The sequence below is a fragment of the Anguilla rostrata genome, chromosome 16 (assembly GCF_018555375.3).
Source record: "Anguilla rostrata isolate EN2019 chromosome 16, ASM1855537v3, whole genome shotgun sequence".
NCBI lineage: Eukaryota > Metazoa > Chordata > Actinopteri > Anguilliformes > Anguillidae > Anguilla > Anguilla rostrata.
Window position 1 is genome coordinate 30,946,484 of NC_057948.1, and position 21,892 is coordinate 30,968,375.

General features: G+C 40.5%; 1 protein-coding gene across 5 annotated transcripts in view; it reads right to left on the bottom strand.

Moving 5' to 3' along the window:
* Positions 1–253: 253 nt before the first annotated feature.
* Positions 254–21,892, bottom strand: part of LOC135241535 (sodium-dependent noradrenaline transporter-like) — a 29,023-nt gene continuing 7,384 nt past the window's right edge. For all 5 annotated transcript variants that reach the window (XM_064312020.1, XM_064312019.1, XM_064312022.1 and 2 more), the window contains 14 exons: positions 21,400–21,863; positions 19,753–19,884; positions 19,162–19,399; positions 11,490–11,628; positions 10,601–10,735; positions 10,024–10,127; positions 8,815–8,939; positions 8,175–8,287; positions 7,291–7,419; positions 6,258–6,357; positions 5,452–5,552; positions 4,171–4,338; positions 3,502–3,573; positions 254–3,388 (listed from right to left, as the gene is read on the bottom strand). In XM_064312020.1, coding sequence (XP_064168090.1) covers positions 3,365–3,388; positions 3,502–3,573; positions 4,171–4,338; positions 5,452–5,552; positions 6,258–6,357; positions 7,291–7,419; positions 8,175–8,287; positions 8,815–8,939; positions 10,024–10,127; positions 10,601–10,735; positions 11,490–11,628; positions 19,162–19,399; positions 19,753–19,884; positions 21,400–21,700 — 1,881 coding nt within the window. In that variant the 5' untranslated portion in view covers positions 21,701–21,863 and the 3' untranslated portion in view covers positions 254–3,364. The remainder of the gene's footprint in view (positions 3,389–3,501; positions 3,574–4,170; positions 4,339–5,451; positions 5,553–6,257; positions 6,358–7,290; positions 7,420–8,174; positions 8,288–8,814; positions 8,940–10,023; positions 10,128–10,600; positions 10,736–11,489; positions 11,629–19,161; positions 19,400–19,752; positions 19,885–21,399; positions 21,864–21,892) is intronic.

The window sequence follows — 21,892 nt, forward strand, 5'->3', positions numbered from 1 at the left end:
AACTCTTCCCTTTCTGAAGGTCTCCTCATGCTTCTCTGACCTTGTCATTTATGAAAGAGATTAGAGATCACTAGTTCAGTTATTGTTTAATACAAACACCCAATTGGAACTTGTAATTAGTCACAAATCTTTTGCTGAAAAATTATTTTTTACATTTTTGGTTGGCCTACATCCAAAAAATAAAAAATATCTTTGAAGCATTGGGAATGCAATATATTCTCTGAGAAACAAGAATTCTACACAAAATCCCTGGTCGTATCCACTGGTGTTTTATTTTACTTATGTGAACATTTTGACGTATTTATCTTTACAGTCTGTGACGTTCAGGAGGACATTGCCTTGTACATAGTATTCTGTAAACTCAGTTTGTTGATTCCAAGGTTATTTGTCAACATTCATTTGGCAACGTTGCCCCAGGTTACAGTGAAGTATACATTTTTAAAATATTTTTCCTCTTGTACATCAAACGCCATTATATAACAGTCAACAGCTATGCAGAAAATATTTACATTCACTTTCTGTTATAAACAATTTGATAAATACAAGATTATACATAACAAAAGAATATATTTATACATCATAATATATTTTCATTTCATACTGTATGTGTATGAGTTGCTTATTCACTGCCTATTTGGATCTTAAAAAGAAGTTGAATTAATTAAAAAAATAAGAACTAGAGATTATGGCCTGGGTTCAATCAACATTTGTTCTTAATTTGGAATAACAAATAAATACTAGTGTAGGTTTTTTTCTTTGCAAATATAATTTGACTAGTAAAGTATTGTGATTGTTGAACATTCCAAATTCTTTCTGAAAAAAAAACAACAAAAAACAAAAGCAGATTTAACTGAGTTAAACTGAATCCAAACAAATGTGGATTAAATCTAGGTTTATGAATGGGAATTCTGGCACTTTTCTTGTTGCAAAATTTTGCTTCTGTAAAAATCTAAAATGCAAACTATCATACAAAACATATAAGACTGTTGACTGATCAGTGTATAGTTCATAAACATTTCGGATTTCGGATAATACAGGCATAATTTGTGACTGAGCTATTTTCTCACGTATAATAGTAAAAAAAAAAAAAAAAAGAATACTTCTAGGCCACGTCAACATACATACGCCCCTCCACACTCATGCATGCACACACACGCGCACACACACACACACACACACACACACACGCATGCAAAACATACCGTCTTTGGAAGAAAACTGAGAACAAATCAATGCAGTGCAGACTATCATGTGACAATAAATGCTGAACCTGGAATTAACATAATGCCAATAAACTGAAAAATCTTTATCATTATGTTACTGCATCCATATGGACCTTATCAGACACTTCTGAATATAACAATTCCTTAAAAGTTATGAAGTTTTGCACATAAGTAGTCACAATATATAAAAACAGCAGCACACAAAAATAGAGACTGATCTTTGTCAGAGTGGTGAAGTAGACAGAACTGATGCACTGTAAGAAAAGCACTTGATTTCAACAACGCAAACTCATCATAAATATACTCTGCTAGCTGTGTGCAATGTTTAGCATTTACAGTACACTGGGTAAATAGTCTGTATCAATGTGTGACCAGAAATCTTTCATATATACTGAAAGTGACCTCAATAGGAACAGTCTTCATTCACAATTAGGCTGGCAGCTTATACTGTATGGCAGCTATTGGTAAAATGGACCCAAGGTACGCACTGATGTACAGTTACAGATGTGCAGCTAACATCACTATTTAATGATAATTCAGAGGAACATTTTTTGTCAGCAGTTTTGTACGATCTACCGCGGCGCAGTTTGAATTCTCACGTGAACTATAAACTTGCTGGAATTCCTTTTTGTTGAATTTACAGGTGTCTTTAAAGAACATTGATTGCACAGCTCTTGGTAAAAATGATTGCCAGTGCTCCTGAATATAGCCGCTGATTTGCACTCGCTGAAGTCATTTGAAATTAGAGCAGCATTTGGTTTTGCTGATCAGAGGCGATGGCTTCAGACCTTTCACAAGAAGTTCGGCCCAAAAGAAACGAACATCCAGCTGCCTCAGGAGAAACCTCCAAACAGTCTACAAGTCTGCGACGAATAACGCCTAAACCACCACAACCCGCCCAATAAAAAGACACAACGAAGCCGCAAACAGTTGGGATGGGTTTTAGTGCTCTGCTTGATAAGGCACTGACACACTTGACTTGTTCTCCTTAAAAAAACAAAAAACAAAATAAAGCTATTTCAAAGGTGGGTAAGAGGCAGTAATTTAAATACGCACATCCGTGTGTGACAGGAATGCATACTGACAATTTGCCAGGGAATTGCAGGGTAAGGAATATATATGACTCCATATGCTGGCGGTATTTAGAAGCCTTATGTAGTGATTGGCTGCAGTGTGTCACTCACTCCCTACTGATTGCCAGTGCTCCCAGAATGCTCGCTGGGATATGCAAGTATACAGGGAATGCTGGGTATCCCTGTGACGGAGACAGAAGGGAGAGATAATGCAAGGAATTCGGTGTAAGGTGTCCTTTCGGTCCGTCACTGCACGGATACACCAAAATTCTGACCCCTCTGACATCTTACAGATTACCAACATCCACCCTGAGGTGTCACCCACTGGAACACTGGATTGAACCTAGTGCATCTGGATCTTTTTGCATTTATACATCTGAAAAACCTGCCTGTGTGCACATACACATATGGTAAATCCCTATAGATTATAGATACGATTGATAGCACAATGCAAAATGAAGTTGGCATTAGATAAGGGTTTGTGACTATGCCATGCAGGCAGTGGAACAGTACTTGGTTCATACTTACGGCATACTATTCCAAGTTCTATCTCTTCAGCTACATAAACTTCCTGAAACTTGCTGTTGTCAGTGTCACATTTTGTTTTAGAAGGCAACGCTAACTTTTATTTCAGTAAAGTGGACTGGACTGGAAAAAAAACAGTCCAGGGTCCAGTGCTTACACAGCACTGGCTTGACCTGAAGCTCTAAAGCTAAAGCTTCTTTGCTAGCTAGCTGCAAATATATAGCTGCATTAGATAAATATTATATTTTTAGCTAGCCGTATCTCTGTTTCAAACAATAGGAGGTTTGAGAAATCTATAAAAAGAAAAACGACAAAACTAAATATTATAAAATGTTTACAAAAAAAAAAAGAAAACAAGTAAGATAAAAAATGTCCAAGACAAATAGACAGCACAGATAGCACATCATTCTAAAACACAAACTAGAAGATTCTTCTCCAAGGAATGCCGCTGATCTTTGGCAGAGCGAGCAGGCTGCTCTGCACTGGAGCTGAATTTCTCCAGCATTCTCTGACCTTTTGCACAGTGACCGGGAGGTCTCTACTTCAGATGGCCAGCCAGTGCTTCAGCTGCAATGGAAAAAACACAATTATCGTCCATAACTATAGTTCTGCGCATTTGGTTTGACCATTGACTTTAAATGTTTGCCGTATATTGCTGTAAATGCAATTCGTAGACTCACCTTGAACTGCCTGATATTGCCCTCAGCCACAAGGTGATGTTCATGCTCAGGTGTGATGCAGTAAGCTATCTTCTGAAATGTAAAGCATCAAAGCAGCCATTATATTTTTTTTCCAAAGCACAAATTATATCCTCGGGGATATTATACATAAGGTGTGAAGCAAACTGAAAATGGCTCTTACAGCATATTGCTCTCAGTAAATTTTCTTTCATGGCTAGCATTCAGTCCTAGGAGCACTCTGCACTGATAATTTTGCCTGTGCAGAGTGAAAGAACTAAAATGTTTTGACAAAACTTTCTTTCATTTTTTTGGCCTTAGGTTCATAAAAAGTTGGCAATCCGGCAGTCCGTCAACTTGTGTTTATATTACAGACCTATTTATAATACCCATCACCGGAGACAAGGGAAGGTTTTTCAAATAGTTTGAATATGCAGCACTAAAAAGTCTTCTGTGCAGCATGATGCAAACCCATCTCTACAAAGGCATTGAACTCAAAAGCTGAACTCAAGCGAAGTTGAGGTTGATGCAACATCTGAGTCAAAATGTTTCACTATGGATATTCCCACTAATATTGAACCAATTATTATTATTTTTTTGTTATTTTAGTTTTGCCTCAAATTCTACAACAAACCTGTAATGCTCTTACATTACAAAAGCATTTCTACTGACCTCTTTAAATGTTCCTGGGGCACTGGTGAACTTGTAGATGGCATAGAATGGTACAAAAAGCATAGATGAAAGTGCTATTCCCCAGCCAACCACATTGGACCATCGAGGAAAGATGTAGTCATCATACCTGGCACCAGTGGACGTCACAATGCTGGCAATTACCACAAACTGAAAGGACAAAAATGGATTCTTTCATCGAAACACTTACGTGAATATGTATGTTTCATCGCGGTGCAAAAATACAGCACAATTGTCTTACGCTGAACACAAACAATGGCTTTCAGAATATTTATACATTGATTCACGCACTGCTTATTTTAGCAGGGCTTTCATTCTGACTCAACGTGACCTTGCGGAACAGAATGCATGTGGACTTGGCCATTGTTAACTTCAAAGTAAGTGTCAAAGAGGCTCCCTAACATCCCACTGCCATAACTGTGTCCTTGCAAATATCAAGAAAGTTGAACCAAAAAAGACATGGGTTTCCTTCATCATACATTTCTGACATTAGTGATAAAAAAGCCAGTGGAATAAGTCTATGGAAATGGCGGCACATCAAATTTAAAGAGACAAAAGGAGACGTCACCACATAGACACCTTTTTATTTTTGCCCCCAACTTTTTTATATTTAAAGGTTATACTTTCAGTGTACCCAATAATCAAGCAGTGACCACCTTTTTTTATAATAACAAGCCTACATTTAAATCTGCAAGTCCGTATTTGCAAATGCCAAACCTATAGGAGAAGTTTGGCTAAATAAAAAGCGTTAATAACAGTAATGAATGTGTTGCATCGAAAGCTATGTGCATGTGTCGACTTGTTCTTATATCGATTCATTTATCCTTTGTTTATCCAGGTCAGAGCCCAGTGAGGTTGTTTCTTCTTCTAGGGTGGCCTATTTATAGGTGTCCTTTACAGTAATTACACTACACTACAGTCACGACAAGCCGGTGATTGAAATACATCGGCAGTATAGTCTTAACCCCTGCTGCTTCTTTAACATGAGTTAAACCCAGACTGCCGACAGCTCCTTACTTTCACTAAAATGGCCATTTTTAAATCAAACCCAATCACCTTAAATCATTTGTAAGGTCAAAGGCATGATGTTTGGAAATGAGCTGCAGAACAGCATGTGATAATGCTCAATGTTCAGTCAAGCAGTGGCTGGGCGGAAGCTAGGGCTACATGAACTTTGTGATGTAGATGAATTGCCACTGGTTCACGCAGAGGAAGCCGGGGGGGTAGCTCTATAAATAAGACCCCCCCACTCAAAAATCTTACCAGGAGGAAGGCGGGACTGACAAACTTCCAGCACAGCCTCCAGTAGAGGCCAGGCTTAAAGCCCATCATACGCTCGATATCCTCACTGAATCTGTCCACACCTGGGAGACAAGCAAACACAGCTGACTGAGTACCAGGCCAAACATGCTGATGTAACAGGGTAAAAGACATCCCATGTAAAATACACATTAAGTATTATATATTTAACTCCAACATGATAAACCCAATCCAGGTGTTAATAAACTTTCTGTTTCCATTAGATGTAATTTCACCGCGTTGCTAAAATCACAGCTTTTCTGTAAGAGTTGCATTACTTCAAACCGCCCATTCTTTCTTGCGATCAAAGCAGAAATCGTGTGTGCTTCTCCTCAGTGAGAGAACCTCTTTCTGTCAGAGAGTATAAACGTAGAGGAGAGGAGGTAAAAGAGGCACAGACGGAGGGGAAAGGAGAGCTCCAGCAGAAATGTCAGCAGGTGCCGCAGGGCTCGGTGGCGGAGACACCGGGGGCGTGTGGCTCGTGGTGTCCCAGCGGAGGACAGAGGGGATGCTGGGCCGTACTAGCTCATAGCCTGCAGTCTGTCGTGTTAGCCACCAGGTCCGTCCCCCCATTGTGTTCACATAGGACCCACAAAATGGACTACGCTGGGAAAGAGGCCCAAGGCTATGCTAGCACTGGGGGAAATTACGGTATAACTACAGTGCAGTGACGAGAAAGTAACCAGGTTAAACGTGACAAGGGTCAAAGGTCAAATGATTTGTGACATCTTTAATTAGCGAGTGTGCCAATTCAGGGGAAAATAACTTACCATAAAACCAGGACACTCCTATGGCCTCGACCAACACCCCAAACAGAATGGAAGTTCCTGCAGCGTAGGTGTCCAGCAGGGTCAGGACGTAGATCCCCCCCTACAGGAGCAAAAAGAATAACAGTGCAGCTTGAAACACGAAAGAGTCGCAGTGCTTGTGTATGTCATGGCATAAGTGCAGAGAATCCTCAGGCTTAATCATCACCCTCCAAACCTGATGTTTTACATTTCAAAGGATGGACTGCAGAGTATCTCTTAACATAGAGCCAGTAAAACTGCTTTAATGGTTATAATAATTAATCAGGAAAACTTCAAGTTTGTCATTCAAGTTTGTAATTTTAACTAAATCTTCTCTTTTTTTTTTTGTAAAGATAGGTATTTTAGACATTCAAACCCTGAATTCCTCTTGTCAACATTTGTGTGAAAGCTGAATACAAGTCAAAAATCAAAAAGCATTGGCCATCCATTCTGAAAAGCACCTGTCTTCTATTTGGACCCACTGATAGTCCTTTCATTGTCTCTTACAACCATGAACTCGTAGTTCAAGCAAAAACTAAGCCTCTTCGGTGAAGTTCTATCTAGAGACACGTTGGTCTTCACTGTGCGAAACTGCTTCATCCTTCAGTTCTCACGTCTAACGTGATCAGCGTTACTTGTATACCAGTCCCTGTTAGCAACACGTTGCCCTACAACCTCCAGCCATTGCGTTCCTGAACTGTTTATTCTGTCCAAGCCCTCCATTTTCTCTGATCATATGATTTACACCGTGTGTGTGTCCTGCAGGCTGTTTCTTTCCCAACGGGTAATTGCAGCAGTCCGATAAAAAGGCCATTACGGCATCCATCTGCACACCAGAAAATATTCAGTGTTAAATCTGCTCAAATGTGTGCTCTGTTCACGTTCAGTTAACGCTGGATATGTCGCTGTGCACTTTTGTTGAGGAGCCAAAGGGGTCCCACCTTTATCTCTAACCTGCAAAGGGGCGCAGAGACCTCCCGGGCGTGTTAAAAATGGGGGGAGGGGGGCGACTCACGTTCGTGATGCAAAGCAAGGCCATCAGGAACGTTCCGAACGCCGTGGCGAACGTGAACAGCTTCCTGTTCCTCTTCAGGACCTTGAAGTCGTCCGTGAGGCCCGTGATGACCGCCTCCATGCCGCCCATCTGGAACGAGAGGCGGGGGAAAATAAGGAGAAGAGCGCAGGAGGAGGCGGGAATGGAGGACAGGACACTGACTACAGGAGCTGATGAGGGAGCAAGAGAGCAAGCTTGGGGGTGTCCATTGAGGGATGTCTTGTACAGACACTGCAATTGAATGCTTTAAAACCATCTTCTAAGTGTAATTCTATTATTTTAGAAATACTGAGATATTGCAGTGTGACCTTAAGAATGACTCGTATTAAAAAATACAAATATAATATTACTTTTTTATTGGTAAAAATTCAATACTAGAATTAAAGCAGTGCATCACTGGAAAATGTAGCATTAAAACGGTGTCTGGACGTATGGAACTTTTTCTCATTTGAGAAAATTTCATCTACAGTACATCAGCTGCTTGCCTAAATGTGATTCTAAAGGTCCTGGGGGAAATTTAAAAAAAGTAAAAAAGATATTGAAGCCAGCGCTTTGTGAATTATCATGGGTATCTATATACAGTTCTTAGAGCTATTTTTATTCAAAAACTGCTGTAAGTTGCCTATTTTTATTACCTTGAATATAAATGAGCAGCACCATGTTCATGATCATTATCATGAATCTTTGTTTGAAATTTCTGACTTATCACGTATGGCAACTGTTATAAAACCACATACGTTGATTAAATATTATGAGAAGTTTAAATAGAGATGACATTGCCTGGCAAGAGCCATAACCTGTAAATTGAGATGATCAAATAAACTGAAAAACAGCGTTATGCTCACCGAGCTGTCAATGCCAAGGGTCAGGAGCATGATGAAGAAGACTATGGCCCAGAAGGTCGATCCTGGGAGAGTTGAGATGGCCTCAGGGTAGATGATGAACACTAGACCTGCCCCTACATCCATGCAGATTAAAAAAAAAAACATGAGATCAAAGAAGGAAATAAGTTTTTTTTTTTATCATCAGGCTTAAAGACTTGAAAAGGTTGCTGTATTCAGAATTAAACAGCTGAGAGGGCCTGGATTTCTCTGCATCTCTTCAATCAGAAGACTGGAGAAAGACAATTAGAGGAGAGAGAGAATGAGGGAATAGAGGAGTAGACAAGGAAAGACAGGAGAGGTGAAAAGAGGGTATAAAGGGTGTAGAAAAAAGAGAAATTCTTTAAATCTCTGTAAATCTTTTCTGAGAACGGAAATGGCCTGGTCTTTTTCCCAGTTTTTTGTGCAAAGTGACATTTTCCTTAGAACCTGTTTTAGCAAAGTCTTTGCTCCTCCTTGTAGTGTAATAGAATATATTTGAAATCACACCAGACCTAACTCCAAAATGACGGGACTGCAAATCTCTATCCAAGCGCTGTACATGCATATCTCTAATACGGCACGTAGCACATCACTGTATGATGAAAGACTGGCTGGAACAGACCTTCGGTTGCTACATCCTCAATGTTCACTCCGTGTTTGAAGGCCATGTATCCCAGCACGGAGAAGATGGCAAACCCAGAGAAGAAACTGGTGACGCAGTTGACGGTGCTGGTCAGGAGAGCGTCCCTACAAGAAGACAGGCCACAGACTCACTCTTTCCCACTGTACTCTTTCCCATTGTTATTAAACATGAAAGGCAAGACATTCAAAACAGTGATTTATTTTGTTCCTCGCATGTACCAAAGGTACCAATAATATGATGTATCATGTTTTATGTTTACACTCGGGTTCTTGTGTAGAATCAATTCCCTTCAGGGAAACGAACAGATTTGCTCGTTCGTTCGTTCGTCTGTTTGTTTGATCGTTCATTCATAGTTTCTGTTAGGGCAACAGTAACCGCAACACGCTCCACTTTTAACAGGTCTTTAACCTGTCTGTGCCCATCTATATATTTGATTTAATGGAGTATTTAGGTCTGTAGGACCTCTCTGCCAGTCTGCAGCATTGTTGTGATGATGAAAGAAAAACAGGAACTTTCCTCTCCAGGCAATCTTGGGTGTTTCTAGCTAACGCAGACTAATGGCCAAGCAACATTATCTTCGTCTATTTTTTACGTCCGTCAGCTGACGAGAAAAAAATATGTGCAAGTGTTTTATCGTGGAGTCGTTGGCGGAACTGTTGGAACTGTAGAACACTCATTCGTAAACACTGGCCCTGTTGTTTGTTGATATGTAGTAAGGTTTAAAACCCAATGGTATCAGTGAGACCTCATGAGGATTTAACTGGTCAATGAGATGCTTACAAGCCATTGTCTTACATCATCCAGAATAAATGTTTTGGTTTCTCCTGCAAAGAGTGTTTGAGGTTTTCTACGTTAAAGGAAAAGTCATAAAAATGTGCACGCATGAAAAACATGTTTTCATTTCACAATTTTATAGAATAAAACTTGTGTTTCTTGGATCACCTTCAGCTGACATGACTAACATTGCCAAAAGCTCAAAGTGGAGGCATTTACCACTGTCTTAAGAAGTGAGGTCTTTTAGAATTTTAAAACTTTTTAATATTAAAATGATTAAAAATCTAAAAATAAAAAAAACTAATATAATTGATAAAGATCATATTATAATTGCTGGGATCCTGTCCATTGGCATATTGGCAGTCATGCACAAAATAACGGTGTTCAAAATGCATTAATTCAGTTCAGTTTTACCTGTAGCAGTTATTGTCAAATTTATTATAGCTGGCAAATGCGATTAAAACTCCAAATCCTGCACCCAAGGAGTAGAATATTTGAGTTGCTGCATCAATCCAGACCTGAATAAAAAATAAAAACAGCTTGTTAGTTAGTAGCTTGTTAGCAACACTCAGTTTAACTGCTACATTAGCAACACAAGCAGTATAATTATCTTTTAATTACAACTGTCACCTGTCGGGTTGGCCATTTTTACAAGTTGTTCTTTTTTCATTTAAATTACCTTCTTGCTTGGAATTCTTTTTTTTTTACCTTCCCTAAATATTGTATCTAATAGTAATTCATAATTAATTATAGATAAGAAATAAAATAACCTCTGGTTTGCGTAAGAATGTGTTAATTGATATGAACTGTAGGGACAATATGATTCATGTTAAACGAAAAGGATCTACATGATCAAAATTGCCTGCACGAGCCTATTTTCTGTTTACATGAGACTCTTTAACCTCACAAAAAAGGGCAGTATTTGCATTGCAGCAGATTAGTTCAAACATTTTTACATGAACAGCCGACAGACAAGCAGCCGGTGTCGCACCGTGGGATTCTTGAGCTGTTTGAAGTCGATGTGGAGGTAGGCTTTGATGCCATCCATGGCACCAGGGAGGGTGATGCCCCGAATCAGGAGCACGAACAGCACCACGTAGGGCATGGTGGCTGTGATGTACACCACCTGCACACAGACGGGGAGCAAACCAGCAGGGAGGGGCATTACTGCACGGGGCGACAGTGTAGTATAATGGGTAAGGAACCGGTCTTGTAACCTGAAGGTCGCAGATTCGATTCCCAGGTAGGACACTGCCGTTGTACCCTTCAGCCTTAAGGTACTTAGCCTGCATTGCTTCAGTACATATCCAGCTATATAAATGGATACGTTGTAAATGCTATGGATAAGCTGGGTAAGAGCGCTTGTAATGCAATGTAATGTACCGCTGGCACAAGACCTTTCTTTCCACCTCTCGGAGAGCACTGAACATTTCCACCCATTCACCCTACATCATGCTAGCGCCTGTCACTGCACGCGTGTGCTGGTGTGTGTGTGTGTACATGTGCGTGCGTGCGTGTGTGCGTGCGTGCGTGCGTGCGTCTGTGTGTGCTGGTGTGCGTGTGTGTGTCCGTGTGTGTGTGCGTATGTGTGTGCTGGTGTGTGTGTGTACGTGTGTGTGCGTGCCCGTGTGCGTGTGTGTGTGTGTGTGTGTGCGTGTGTGCGTGTGCTGGTGTGTGTGTGTGTGCGTATGTGTGCGTGTGTGTGTGTGCTGGTGTGTGTGTGTGTGTGTGTGTGTGTGTGCGTGGGCGGGCGAGCTGAAGAGCGTGCCCGTGAGCGATGCTGGTGTGGTGCCCGTGCGCCGCGGCCGTGTGCATGCATGCGTGTGCGCCGGCGAATGCGCTGGCTCCAGGGCACAGCTGCTGTGGCGTGGCGCGGGTACCTTGCCGGAGGATTTGACCCCTTTCCACAGGCTGAAGTAGAGTATGAAGACCACCACCATCAGGCAGAGAGTCAGCTGCCAGCGGGGCAGACCCAGGTCCTGTATGCCTTTACTTTCATGGAGGTGCAGAACGCCTCGCCTGGGACGGGGGGAGGGACACACACACACACACAAACAGGACAGAGGTTAGCGTGAGGTCAGTCTTTTAAAAAAAAATAATCTTTGAAACTGTTTTTTTTTTATTTTAATTTTTTTAAATTAACCACCAAGCTCACATGCCTCCAGAAATGGTCATTGCAAATTGACCAAAGCAGTTTTTACAGCTTAAATGCCTGATGTCACCAAATGCCCCCATATATTTTTGCACTGTAAGCAAACAGCACATGTTCTAAATAAAGTTCAGTGAGTGCTTTTATAAATGTAAAGCATGACATGAAACTCACTCAAACGGGACAGGTAAATGATGCTTAAAGAGATCTGTTTATAATTTGGAAGGGTTGCCTATTGTATTCTATTCAAAATACCCTTGTACGGGTGCACAAGAAACAAAATACATGGTCTCATTTAAAGGCGCAGTATGTAAGTTTGTTGTGAGTACACTTTTGTTTCATATTTGGTTAAACATCCCAACAGACATCAATAAGTTAAAAGGTCTTAAGAAAGAAAACCAGTCTCTCTGACTGCCCCAGGCTCTGAAATCAGCCACTCTTCATTTCACCGTGCCTAAATTTTAACAACCAATCAGGACGGCTGTCTGCCCTGCCTCCCGTTGCACGTTCACAGTGCAGAGCAGAGCAGACCTCCAAAATGATGCAGAACTACCTTGTCATCTTGCGTTTAAAAGTTTCTGAACTATATTTTTACTCTGAATTTGGTATTAAGACATACAGATAATGAAAGTGAAGACATTTTTGAGTGGAGTTAGACGAAACCCAGTATATAAGCCTTGAAAGCAGCTGATGTGATATGATGTAATGTGACTGGTGACAAGCTGGCTAGCAGTGCTAGCTGTTATAAATACTGCACTTCCCATGCAAGCTTATTCTTGTCAATTGGCTATTTCTGAAGATTTTTTTCTGAGAACTTATAGAAATCATCTTCTCTGCTGTAAATGCTTTGGTCTGAACTTGTCTTTTCAGAGAACAACCTAGGACATTACATTTGACGCTCATATATTGCATATATTCTGATATACATTATGATATGTGGCTTGGCACTCCAGGACTTCTAGTTCTATAATACAAATGGTGTGTGTAACTTTAGCAGGAAATTATGATAACAAGATCCATTTCCCTTCAGCAGATAATACTTTTCAGTGAGTTATTCTCCATTGCATTTTTAGAGGATTGGCATAAAAATAACAAACAGTGACCGACAATTATGCTCTTTGACTCCGGCCTGCTGTAACTGATAAGCAGGAACTACTGTGTGTATGCGAGTAAAATCCAAGATAAAACAAAGATATGCAAGGCATGGAATGCTAAGTAAACAGCAGGAATGTGACAAGTGCAGTTAATTACACACAGAGATTCATTAACCCCTCGTTTAGACACACATACATTCCTGAGCTATACCTGTTATTAGTTTGATTCAATGGGATCTGTAATAGCTCTGACATGTGCCATTTCCTATAAGCATCAGCAGAGGCGTATAAACTGTTTCAGAAAGATGCACTCCAGGCTGGCCCTACAGGGCTTAAAATCAAATAACACTCAGCAGATCACTGAAGCCCTGCATCAACATACAAACGTTCAGCAGAATATTTATTTAAAAAATAATCTGTCCTCTTGGCCAGATACAAAATGGAATGCATGCAATAATGTTAAGAATGCCTTAGGGGTAAATCTGTAACTGTAAGGTTTATATGTTTACATTGTGAACTTGTATCTTGTGGTGTGCAATTCAGGAAAATGGCCAATGATGAGGGAAGAAAGTCTTTGTCACAATGTGTAGCCCCTCAGTCTGTCCTTAATTCTGCAGCCTTGGCTGGTAACTGATTAAAATTGACCCCACTAGCTAAGTCTCCAGGGTCCAGACTGGGGCGCTATTTGTGTTCAAAGGTTCATTGACAAGTGTCTGTCTTGTATTGAGGTTTAAAATATCTTATTGTTTCTTTAAGTAGAAAATATTGGCTTGTTTTAAGTTACGAGTGAAATTGTCTTATCCCATTGCCAAATTTAAAATTGAGTAAGACTTTCACCTCATTGGCAATCTTTTTGTTTTATTTACCAGAAAAAAAGTAATTGAAATAAAATTTCAAGTATAAATATATGACTAAAATACATAGGATTAACTCTTTTTTAAAAAAATAGCTTTTGCGGGGAATAAATATAGAAGAGAAAGTGCTTTTTTTATGTTCCAGCAACCACATCTGTACTTTCATTGTATTCTCGCTGCCGGTGATGTTACTTGAGGCTGGTGGCTTCATATCAACACAGAAAGTATTCAAAGGGTTCTGCTTAATGCGTAATCTACAAAAAATGGTAACAGAGGCTAACAGAGATGACTGCCAGGTCATGCTGGCTGTTCATGAAGGCAGCTCATGATTCTGATTAACGACTTGTATCCTTTGTAACCAAAACTTTGTTTATTGAATTTATTACCTTAAATATTCCTGTCCAAACGAGGTTACTGATGTTGAGTTTAGTACCGCTGACTGAAATAATGAGCGTGTCAATAGAAATGAAGACCGCGCCCGTGACTTTCCCCCCCAAAGTGCCATCAAAGCAAATAGTCGGTAGGTTGTGAAGACTATGCATCTCTAAAGCCATGGTAGTCTCAGGAAACATGGTTATTGTAAGTTTTAACTAGTGTATGAGAACATTTGCTACCGAGGGAGTGTAGTGACCATGCTGGTGAGCCAAACTCCAGTGAATGAATGAAATTTGGGCCTGTGAAGTGGTAATAATTCAAAGTGATTGATTTTCGTCCTGGACCGTTGGTGGTGCATTTGTGTGACTGGGATAATGCGATTAGTGACCTCTTGGTGTGATGACTGCATCACATCTGGATTTGCTAAACGGGTTACACAATGCTCCTGGCTCCATAAACTTGAATAAATTACAACATTGAAAAAAATTAATCTGAACATTGAAAATCCCAGAGTAAATCTGAAGATGTACAGAGAGCCATTTAAAATGTCTAGCATGCATTCCCTCTGCTGCTGCTCATAAATTCAGAGTTAGGTTGAGAGAGGTAATGTTGTTGTCAGATGGTTCAGCTTTGATAGACATAAGTTATGTAAATAAGCAAAAGCCTATGGTAAGGTATTGTGCTTTGCAGTCTATCTGACGTCTTGTGTATCACTACAGAACGCAAAGTAAGTTTGTCCACAGCTTCTTCTAATACAGTTAACCTTGCTGTCTCTTTCATCTGAAGGTCCTGGGCTTCTTTAGGTTTTTTTCAGTTCCTTTTTTTCTTTTTTTCTTGAGACATCTAAGCCAGTCATTTCCAGAAAATGTAATCTCAAGGCAACCGAAAATAGCCGGCCAATCCAATGGCTGATATCGCTCAGATATTTAGCCTTTGCCTCTTTTATTCAGCTGGCTACAGATTGTATCTCAGTGGCTATCTGGCACGCATGAAGGTGCGTCTACAACAGGATGTGATTTACTATGGATCCAGGCCAGACGTGTAGTACAATATAGATGGCTAAATATTTACAGTGAAAATTATTGATAAGTATATCAGACGAATCCGGTAAACCAGGTTTATATTTTAAGAAATCAGAAATGCAAGCAAAATATTTTACAATATGTTTCAATTAAAAAGGTATTTATGCAGCTTACTTCTGTTCACTAATAAGAATTGGACAAATTAATAATACCGTATGATGCTAAACTTATTTAATATGATTACTAAATTTCAAAAAAACAATTAAATGACTAAACACACACACACACACACACACAATGTTTGGTCTGGCTTTCAATAGCTACTTTCTGTTTTTTTGGGGTATAGTGATTGTGTGATTATGTTATGCAATGATTATGTTTTATGCAGCTGTACTAACACAGAGTCTAATGCTAAATGCTCTTATGAAATAAAATACATAAAATGCATGACACCGAGTAGATAGATAGGATACATGGGTCCTGTTAGAATCATCAGGGATCTCACTTAATCAGAGCTCAATCTTAGATCATTCATAGACTGACACCGAGAATTATAGGCTTATTATTTGGACCACTATTATTGGACCACGTACGCTTCATATGTTAACTCATAAGCATCGTATGTCTCTTAACACATCCACCACTACTAACATACTGATAATTACACTTCGGTTTTCATTAGAGTGAAGTTTTTCTGTGTTCGACCAACAACACTGTACATTCTGTAAAACAGACACTATCAGTGAGGACAATAGCACACAGTTCTGTGAAAATCCAGAGAGGCAACGAAGGGTTAGCACATCCCCTAGCACCGTAGTGACAGCCAAGAAGGGGCCATGTCTTATTGTTTGTGAACAAGACCCTGCCAGTGAGAAACAAAGTCTATTGCAAAACCAAGGCCAAAGGTGTTGGGAGAATGCCCAAGTCAGTGACTTATTCGCACCTCCTGTGTCTAAACAAACAGGGGTTGTTACAGTTTAACGACGTGCAATGCCGCAGCACTGATGTGAGGGATTCCAAGTTGTCTTGCATCTGTCAGCCTCTCTAGTTCTTTCCTGATATTTGGTATATTTGGTATATTTGGATATTTGGCTGCTTGTCACTACTTTCACCCGTGTCTCAGGTTTGACCATAAACGTAATCTCGTCACATCTCGATAGACATTCTAGAGAGTTCTGGAGCGGGGCAACCTGAACTTTCATCCCAAAAACATTTCCATTATCTCTGTGGAGGTCTGGATTTTCCCCCTGAACACTTCGTAAAAGTGACAAGAGCAAGGCTTGCTATAAACCCAATTTGTAATAATGGCGTTCTCATACGGGGCTAAAAGGTTCTACTTGTGCAGAAGTCGTAGAAGCTCAATGTACTGACTTTTGACTTAATACGCATAGCCAAGGCAAGCAGGGAAGATTCCTGTTATTGTACGAGAGCATTGTGGTCAAAGTGCTTGCGTACAATGAGACAGAATTACCAGATCTTTAAAAACCTGTAACTCATTTTTAAGAGCAACTCAGAGAAGCGCATCTGCTCTCTGCAACCACCCACGTGTGACTGCGTCTTATCATCCCAGGAGTGAACGACAGTATTTATGGACGCAGACTGAGCCCGTTGCTTGATGCATGATACTAGCATGTTCTGAAGGCAGGCGACTGGCAGGCACTCCCATACTCTAATGCCCATGCCACGCTGCCTGCTTCCGTCTTTCACTGTGTATTGTGGGAGAAAAAATCTGGGCAAGTCCTCTGGGCAGAATCGTTTGAAAGCACACGATCTTGTGCACGGGATCGTCCTGGACTGTCAATCACGTCCGCGATGATGCAGTTGGGGACTGGGGAATTCAGTGAAAACGGTGAATGAAAATGAATATTAATTTCAATGTGCAGAATAGCATTACGCAGTAAGGTAAGATACAACAGGCCTTTGGGGCCAATAGCAGTATGAGGGGCTTTGCTCTGTCAAACAGGTTCTCAATGATTAAGAGGCCAGTGTGGAAAATGTGGCTCTGACCGGTGTTATCTCTGACAGCCAAGAGCTGGGGAGGAACAGCAGAGTACAATGTGAGCCTCCTTGCTTTAGCTTCACAGCGCAAGTTTAAAATAAGCTCAAATCAACGAGGGGGGGAAAAAAAAAAGAAGGTTAAGAGGAAATTCTTGAAAGAGCACCAACATTAATAATATAAACACAGACAACTTCATAGGGAAAAAGAGCGCAGAAGAAGGGCTTTTTATCATCCCCGCGGTTCTCTCTGACGTAGCCACAGTACGTTTGTTTGTGCAAAACAATTTGCACATCAGCTGAGTGATAAGGCCGTACATTGTCCCGAACATTTCACCAGCTTCCTCCAGGGTACAGAACCAATCTTCACATGGGTAATGGCAAAATTAGCTTTCTTTGAAGTGCAGATGGTTCGCTTCCTTGTGGACTTCAAACGCTGAAAGTAAGCTGTTTCATATGCCGTGCCGTAGAACTATAGCGATAGGAGTTGCTCAGAATTTGGATACATTGCGCAATGTTTTTCGATGACAGTGACCCACTTCCACGAGCCAGAATAGTCCTCGTCTTCTAATACGCGCATTTTACAGCCCCGAATATGAGCTATATGCCATCACTGCATCTAATCACCACTTCGCCTGTCTATGTAACATTTATAAACTGGGAATTAATGTGGTTTGTCTGTGTGAGACTCCCTCTCACAGAGAAAGAAAGCAAAGGATGCTGGATGAAAATCACAGCGGCTGGTGATTGGCTAACTTTCCATGCTCACTTAGTCTTCTTCAGTGCTATAAGCGTATCAGATCCTCGCGTTAACATATTCCTGGAAAAGGACACATCGTTTTCGCAGAGCTGAAGTTTTCTGAGTAGTTGCCTTGAACGTGAAGGCCATTGGAAGTACATGGAAGTGATACTCATTTTTCAACACATTCATCATCGCAGATTAATATTCATTTGACCCTGGAATCAGGCCATAACAATGTGGATAATGTCTGACTATCAAACACAGTTTTCTGTTATCAGAAGCATTTGGTTTCAATATCTTTGTAAAATTCTGTATTCACACCTATTTAATGCTGTTGATGTGATTATTGCCTTTGAGAGCTGACTAGTATGAAAATGAACTAGATTACAGGGTTTGAAGTAAACCCTCATTCACCATCCCCACCTCATAATGTCATTTTTTGAGTGAGACAAAGTGAGGCCATGCCAGATCTGTAAGGAATCAGACAATCAGTCCCGACTAGACATCAGACAAGCTAATCAGATAGGTAGGGGACAGTTTTTAAGATCAAAGCACAGGTTCTTCTCTGTGATGAGTACGCTACATGGGAGCTCTGAAGCTCATGATATGAATGGATTCATACAAAATGGAGGAATTTGGGTTGGTACTGTACTGTAACTTGCATGCTTTTTGGCTCAGAGATGCTTTGTGTGTGCTGGCAGGGGTGGGTGTGGGTTTTGACTCTTTTGACGTTAACATTTAAAGCCATGCAAGCCTGCAAATTCACTTCCAAAATAATGTATTTGCTAATTTCTCCACCAAAACATACAATTTTCTGCATATTTTTCCCCAAAACGTAATGCCCTGTTGGGCCAAAAGATTCAGTGGGGAAATGGTGACATCCTGAGTGGTGACATTTGAAAGAAAGCATTGAAAAGTGGTATAATTACATAATATAACAAATCAAAATCGAAATGCATCTCATGAGAAATTTGTATCATTTCTCTGCCTGACACTGTAATATAATGGCTTGTGAACTGACCATGCCTATAGGAATTTACTTTACCTGAATTCCTTAAGTAAATATCCAGCTGTATACATGGGTCGTATATTAACTTGTCACCTGTATAAGTTGCTCTGGGAGAGGGCATCTGCTAAATAATAATATAATGCAATGCCACGTAAACACACTTCTTTTAAATACTTTTTAAATTGGATTGAAGTTATCTCCACTATTTTCGCGATGTACCTTTCCCGAGTGATATCGCTGTTCATCTTGAGCCCTCCGTAACGACGCAGGGCAGGCGGAACAAAATGCGCGGACAGGACCCTCGGTACTCACTCGTAAAACTCGGCGGCCGGCGTGAACTTGTACTTGGAGTACGACATTCCGTTCCCCAGGACGGAGCCGTTGATGAGCTTCGGGTCCGTGCAGTTGATGCTGTTCCAGCTGTTGCCGCACTTCAGCCACGGCAGTTCGCTCGTGAACGAGGAGAACAGGTAGTAAAGGGACCAGGCGATGATGACGTTGTAGTAGAAGCCCACGTACAAAGCTATGATGATCACGGTGTAACCTACACCTGTAAAAAAAAAAAAAAAAAAAAAAAACGGAATTTAGATTGTGTGACATGAATGATGCCAATGTAAATGTGCAGCATTACCAAACATAGTCTTGGATACCTAAGAACTGCTTCAGCTTTGTAAAGATTTAATGTAGTCTAACCAGCTTAGGCAAATTAAGTCCATTACCATTCCTACTGAAAAAGTTCTCTTAAAAATATATATATATATTTCAGTGGCTAGAAGTTTAATTAAAACCTCAAAAAAGCCAACATGATAGATCTTACATCAGTATATATATTTTACATTTTTATATAACTTTTGAGGTCCCTCCATGCCTGGCCCTGTTAAGGTGGACAGTTTGATGACCTACCTTTAAAAATGGGGCAAATCTTCCACACAGTGGCGGCCCCTTCCCTGTTGTACTGGCCCAAGGCCAGCTCCATGTAAAAGAGAGGCATCCCAGCAATCACCAGAAATAGGATATAAGGAATCAAAAAGGCACCTGCGATGGCAAAGGACATTACAAGGCAGCTTCATTCATTTCAAAGTCTCAAACAGATTTGGGATATTTCATTACGGCACTTAAGGTCTTCATAACATACACAAGTAAAACATTCACTCTTATTTTGGCATATGATAAAGATCTTAAAATTCAAGGCTTGGTTTGTTGAGCATCTTTTATTTATTTATTTATGATTTGGATTGAGACACATACTGGCAGGTTCTTCCACGCATCATTCACTGCTCTGGTTCTCTCTATAATATGTATCCTGTCCGATATAGGTTTAGCTCTGCATAGCTCCTACCCCTGTACCCCTGTCACCCTCCAAAAAATAAAAAGGGACAATGCTTGTGCTGTAACTCGAGTGGTACCCCAAGCCATGGGTTTAAGAATTCTTTCCCTTGTGAAAGATACTTATTAGTACCCAAAGAACATTACTGTACCTTTCAGGGTACATTTGGGAAATTTGTCCCTTAAAGAACAAAAATGTATCTCCACTGTGCCTTTATTTCTGAGAGTGCATGCAGGTAGCATTTGTGGATTTCTTTAGTGGAGAAATGGTCTGTATTGCAAATAAATAGTCTTCCTTAGCGTCAGGCTATTCTTTCATCATTGTTGTACCAAACAAAAAAAACTGCTTTATATCTGTGTTTAAATAGGGCTCAATGGCTTCATGTAGGCGGTAGCATTACAGATACAAAACCATAGCTGTACCAAATCTGTTAATTGACTAACATCTTGTTAGATAAATGCTTTGATAGAACTTCCACTTTTAAGAGAAGGAACTAAAGACTTTCCTTTTTATGAAATTACAAATCTACTTTAGTTGAGTTAGTAGCCTTCTTTTGGGATAAATCCATGGAACAAACTGGACAAAGAGTACTTTGGAAAAGTTAATCTGATAGAATGATTGATTTTAATGCATTGAGGGTCACGGAGTATACCAAACTGCAAAGAACTTTCTCAAACAAATGCTATTTAAAATCAGCAGGGGTTGTCCATACACTGAGCTAATTAAGTTTTAGCATTGCGAGACTGCAGTTTTTTCTGTAAACAAACCTTCTTTATTCAGATCAACATTACTGACACTGGCTAATGTGTGTGGCACAATATTTAAAGTGGCACAGTGAACCATATTTAAAACAGCACATAAACGCTTTGTGGAAATGTTTAAAAATGTGAAATGAAGTTGGTATTATCCTCTCAAATTTAGGATTTGATTATTTATGCAATACTGTGTTAAACATTTTAAGAGTAAGTTACCGAATTATCAACTAAACAATGCATTTTATATTGAACTTGTTTTAAGATTAGGGGCGACATGGCTCAGGAGGTAAGAGCGGTTGTTTGGCAGTCTGAGGGTTGCCGGTTCGATTCCCCGCCCTGGGCGTGTCAAAGTGTCCCTGAGCAAGACACCTAACCCCTAACTGCTCTGATGAATGCGAGGCATCAATTGTAAAGCGCTTTGGATAAAAGCGCTATATAAATGCAGTCCATTTACCAAGATACACCTACCTCCCCCATTTTTGTAACATAGATAAGGGAACCTCCACACGTTGGCCAGGTCCACTGCAAATCCAATGACTGATAGGAGAAAGTCAATTTTCTTGCTCCAAGTTTCTCTCTCCTCGACCTCACTGGATGCTGGTGGGCAAGCGTTGGAGCTTGGGGACGGGACAACTGAGGAGTTTATATACTGGGCCCCATTCCGTTCCTTCACCAGAATTAATTCCACGTCTTTCTTTTCCGCATTGTTGTACGGTTTCAGAGGGGCAACAGATGAGAGCTTGTGATCTGGCAGGACTTGGATGTTCATGTTCTTGGCAACTTGAAGCCCACCGGCCTCGTGCTTGCACAGTCCGAGGTGTTGGCAAAGATGATGCTTGTGCGGCAGCTCGCGGTGATGCCGAAGAAACACCGTCTCGTTCCAAGCAATGTTTCTCCTCGCGAGCTGGAGTGGTGTCCGCCGCTCTCATCAGCTGAATAAAAAACAAACACACCGATAAAT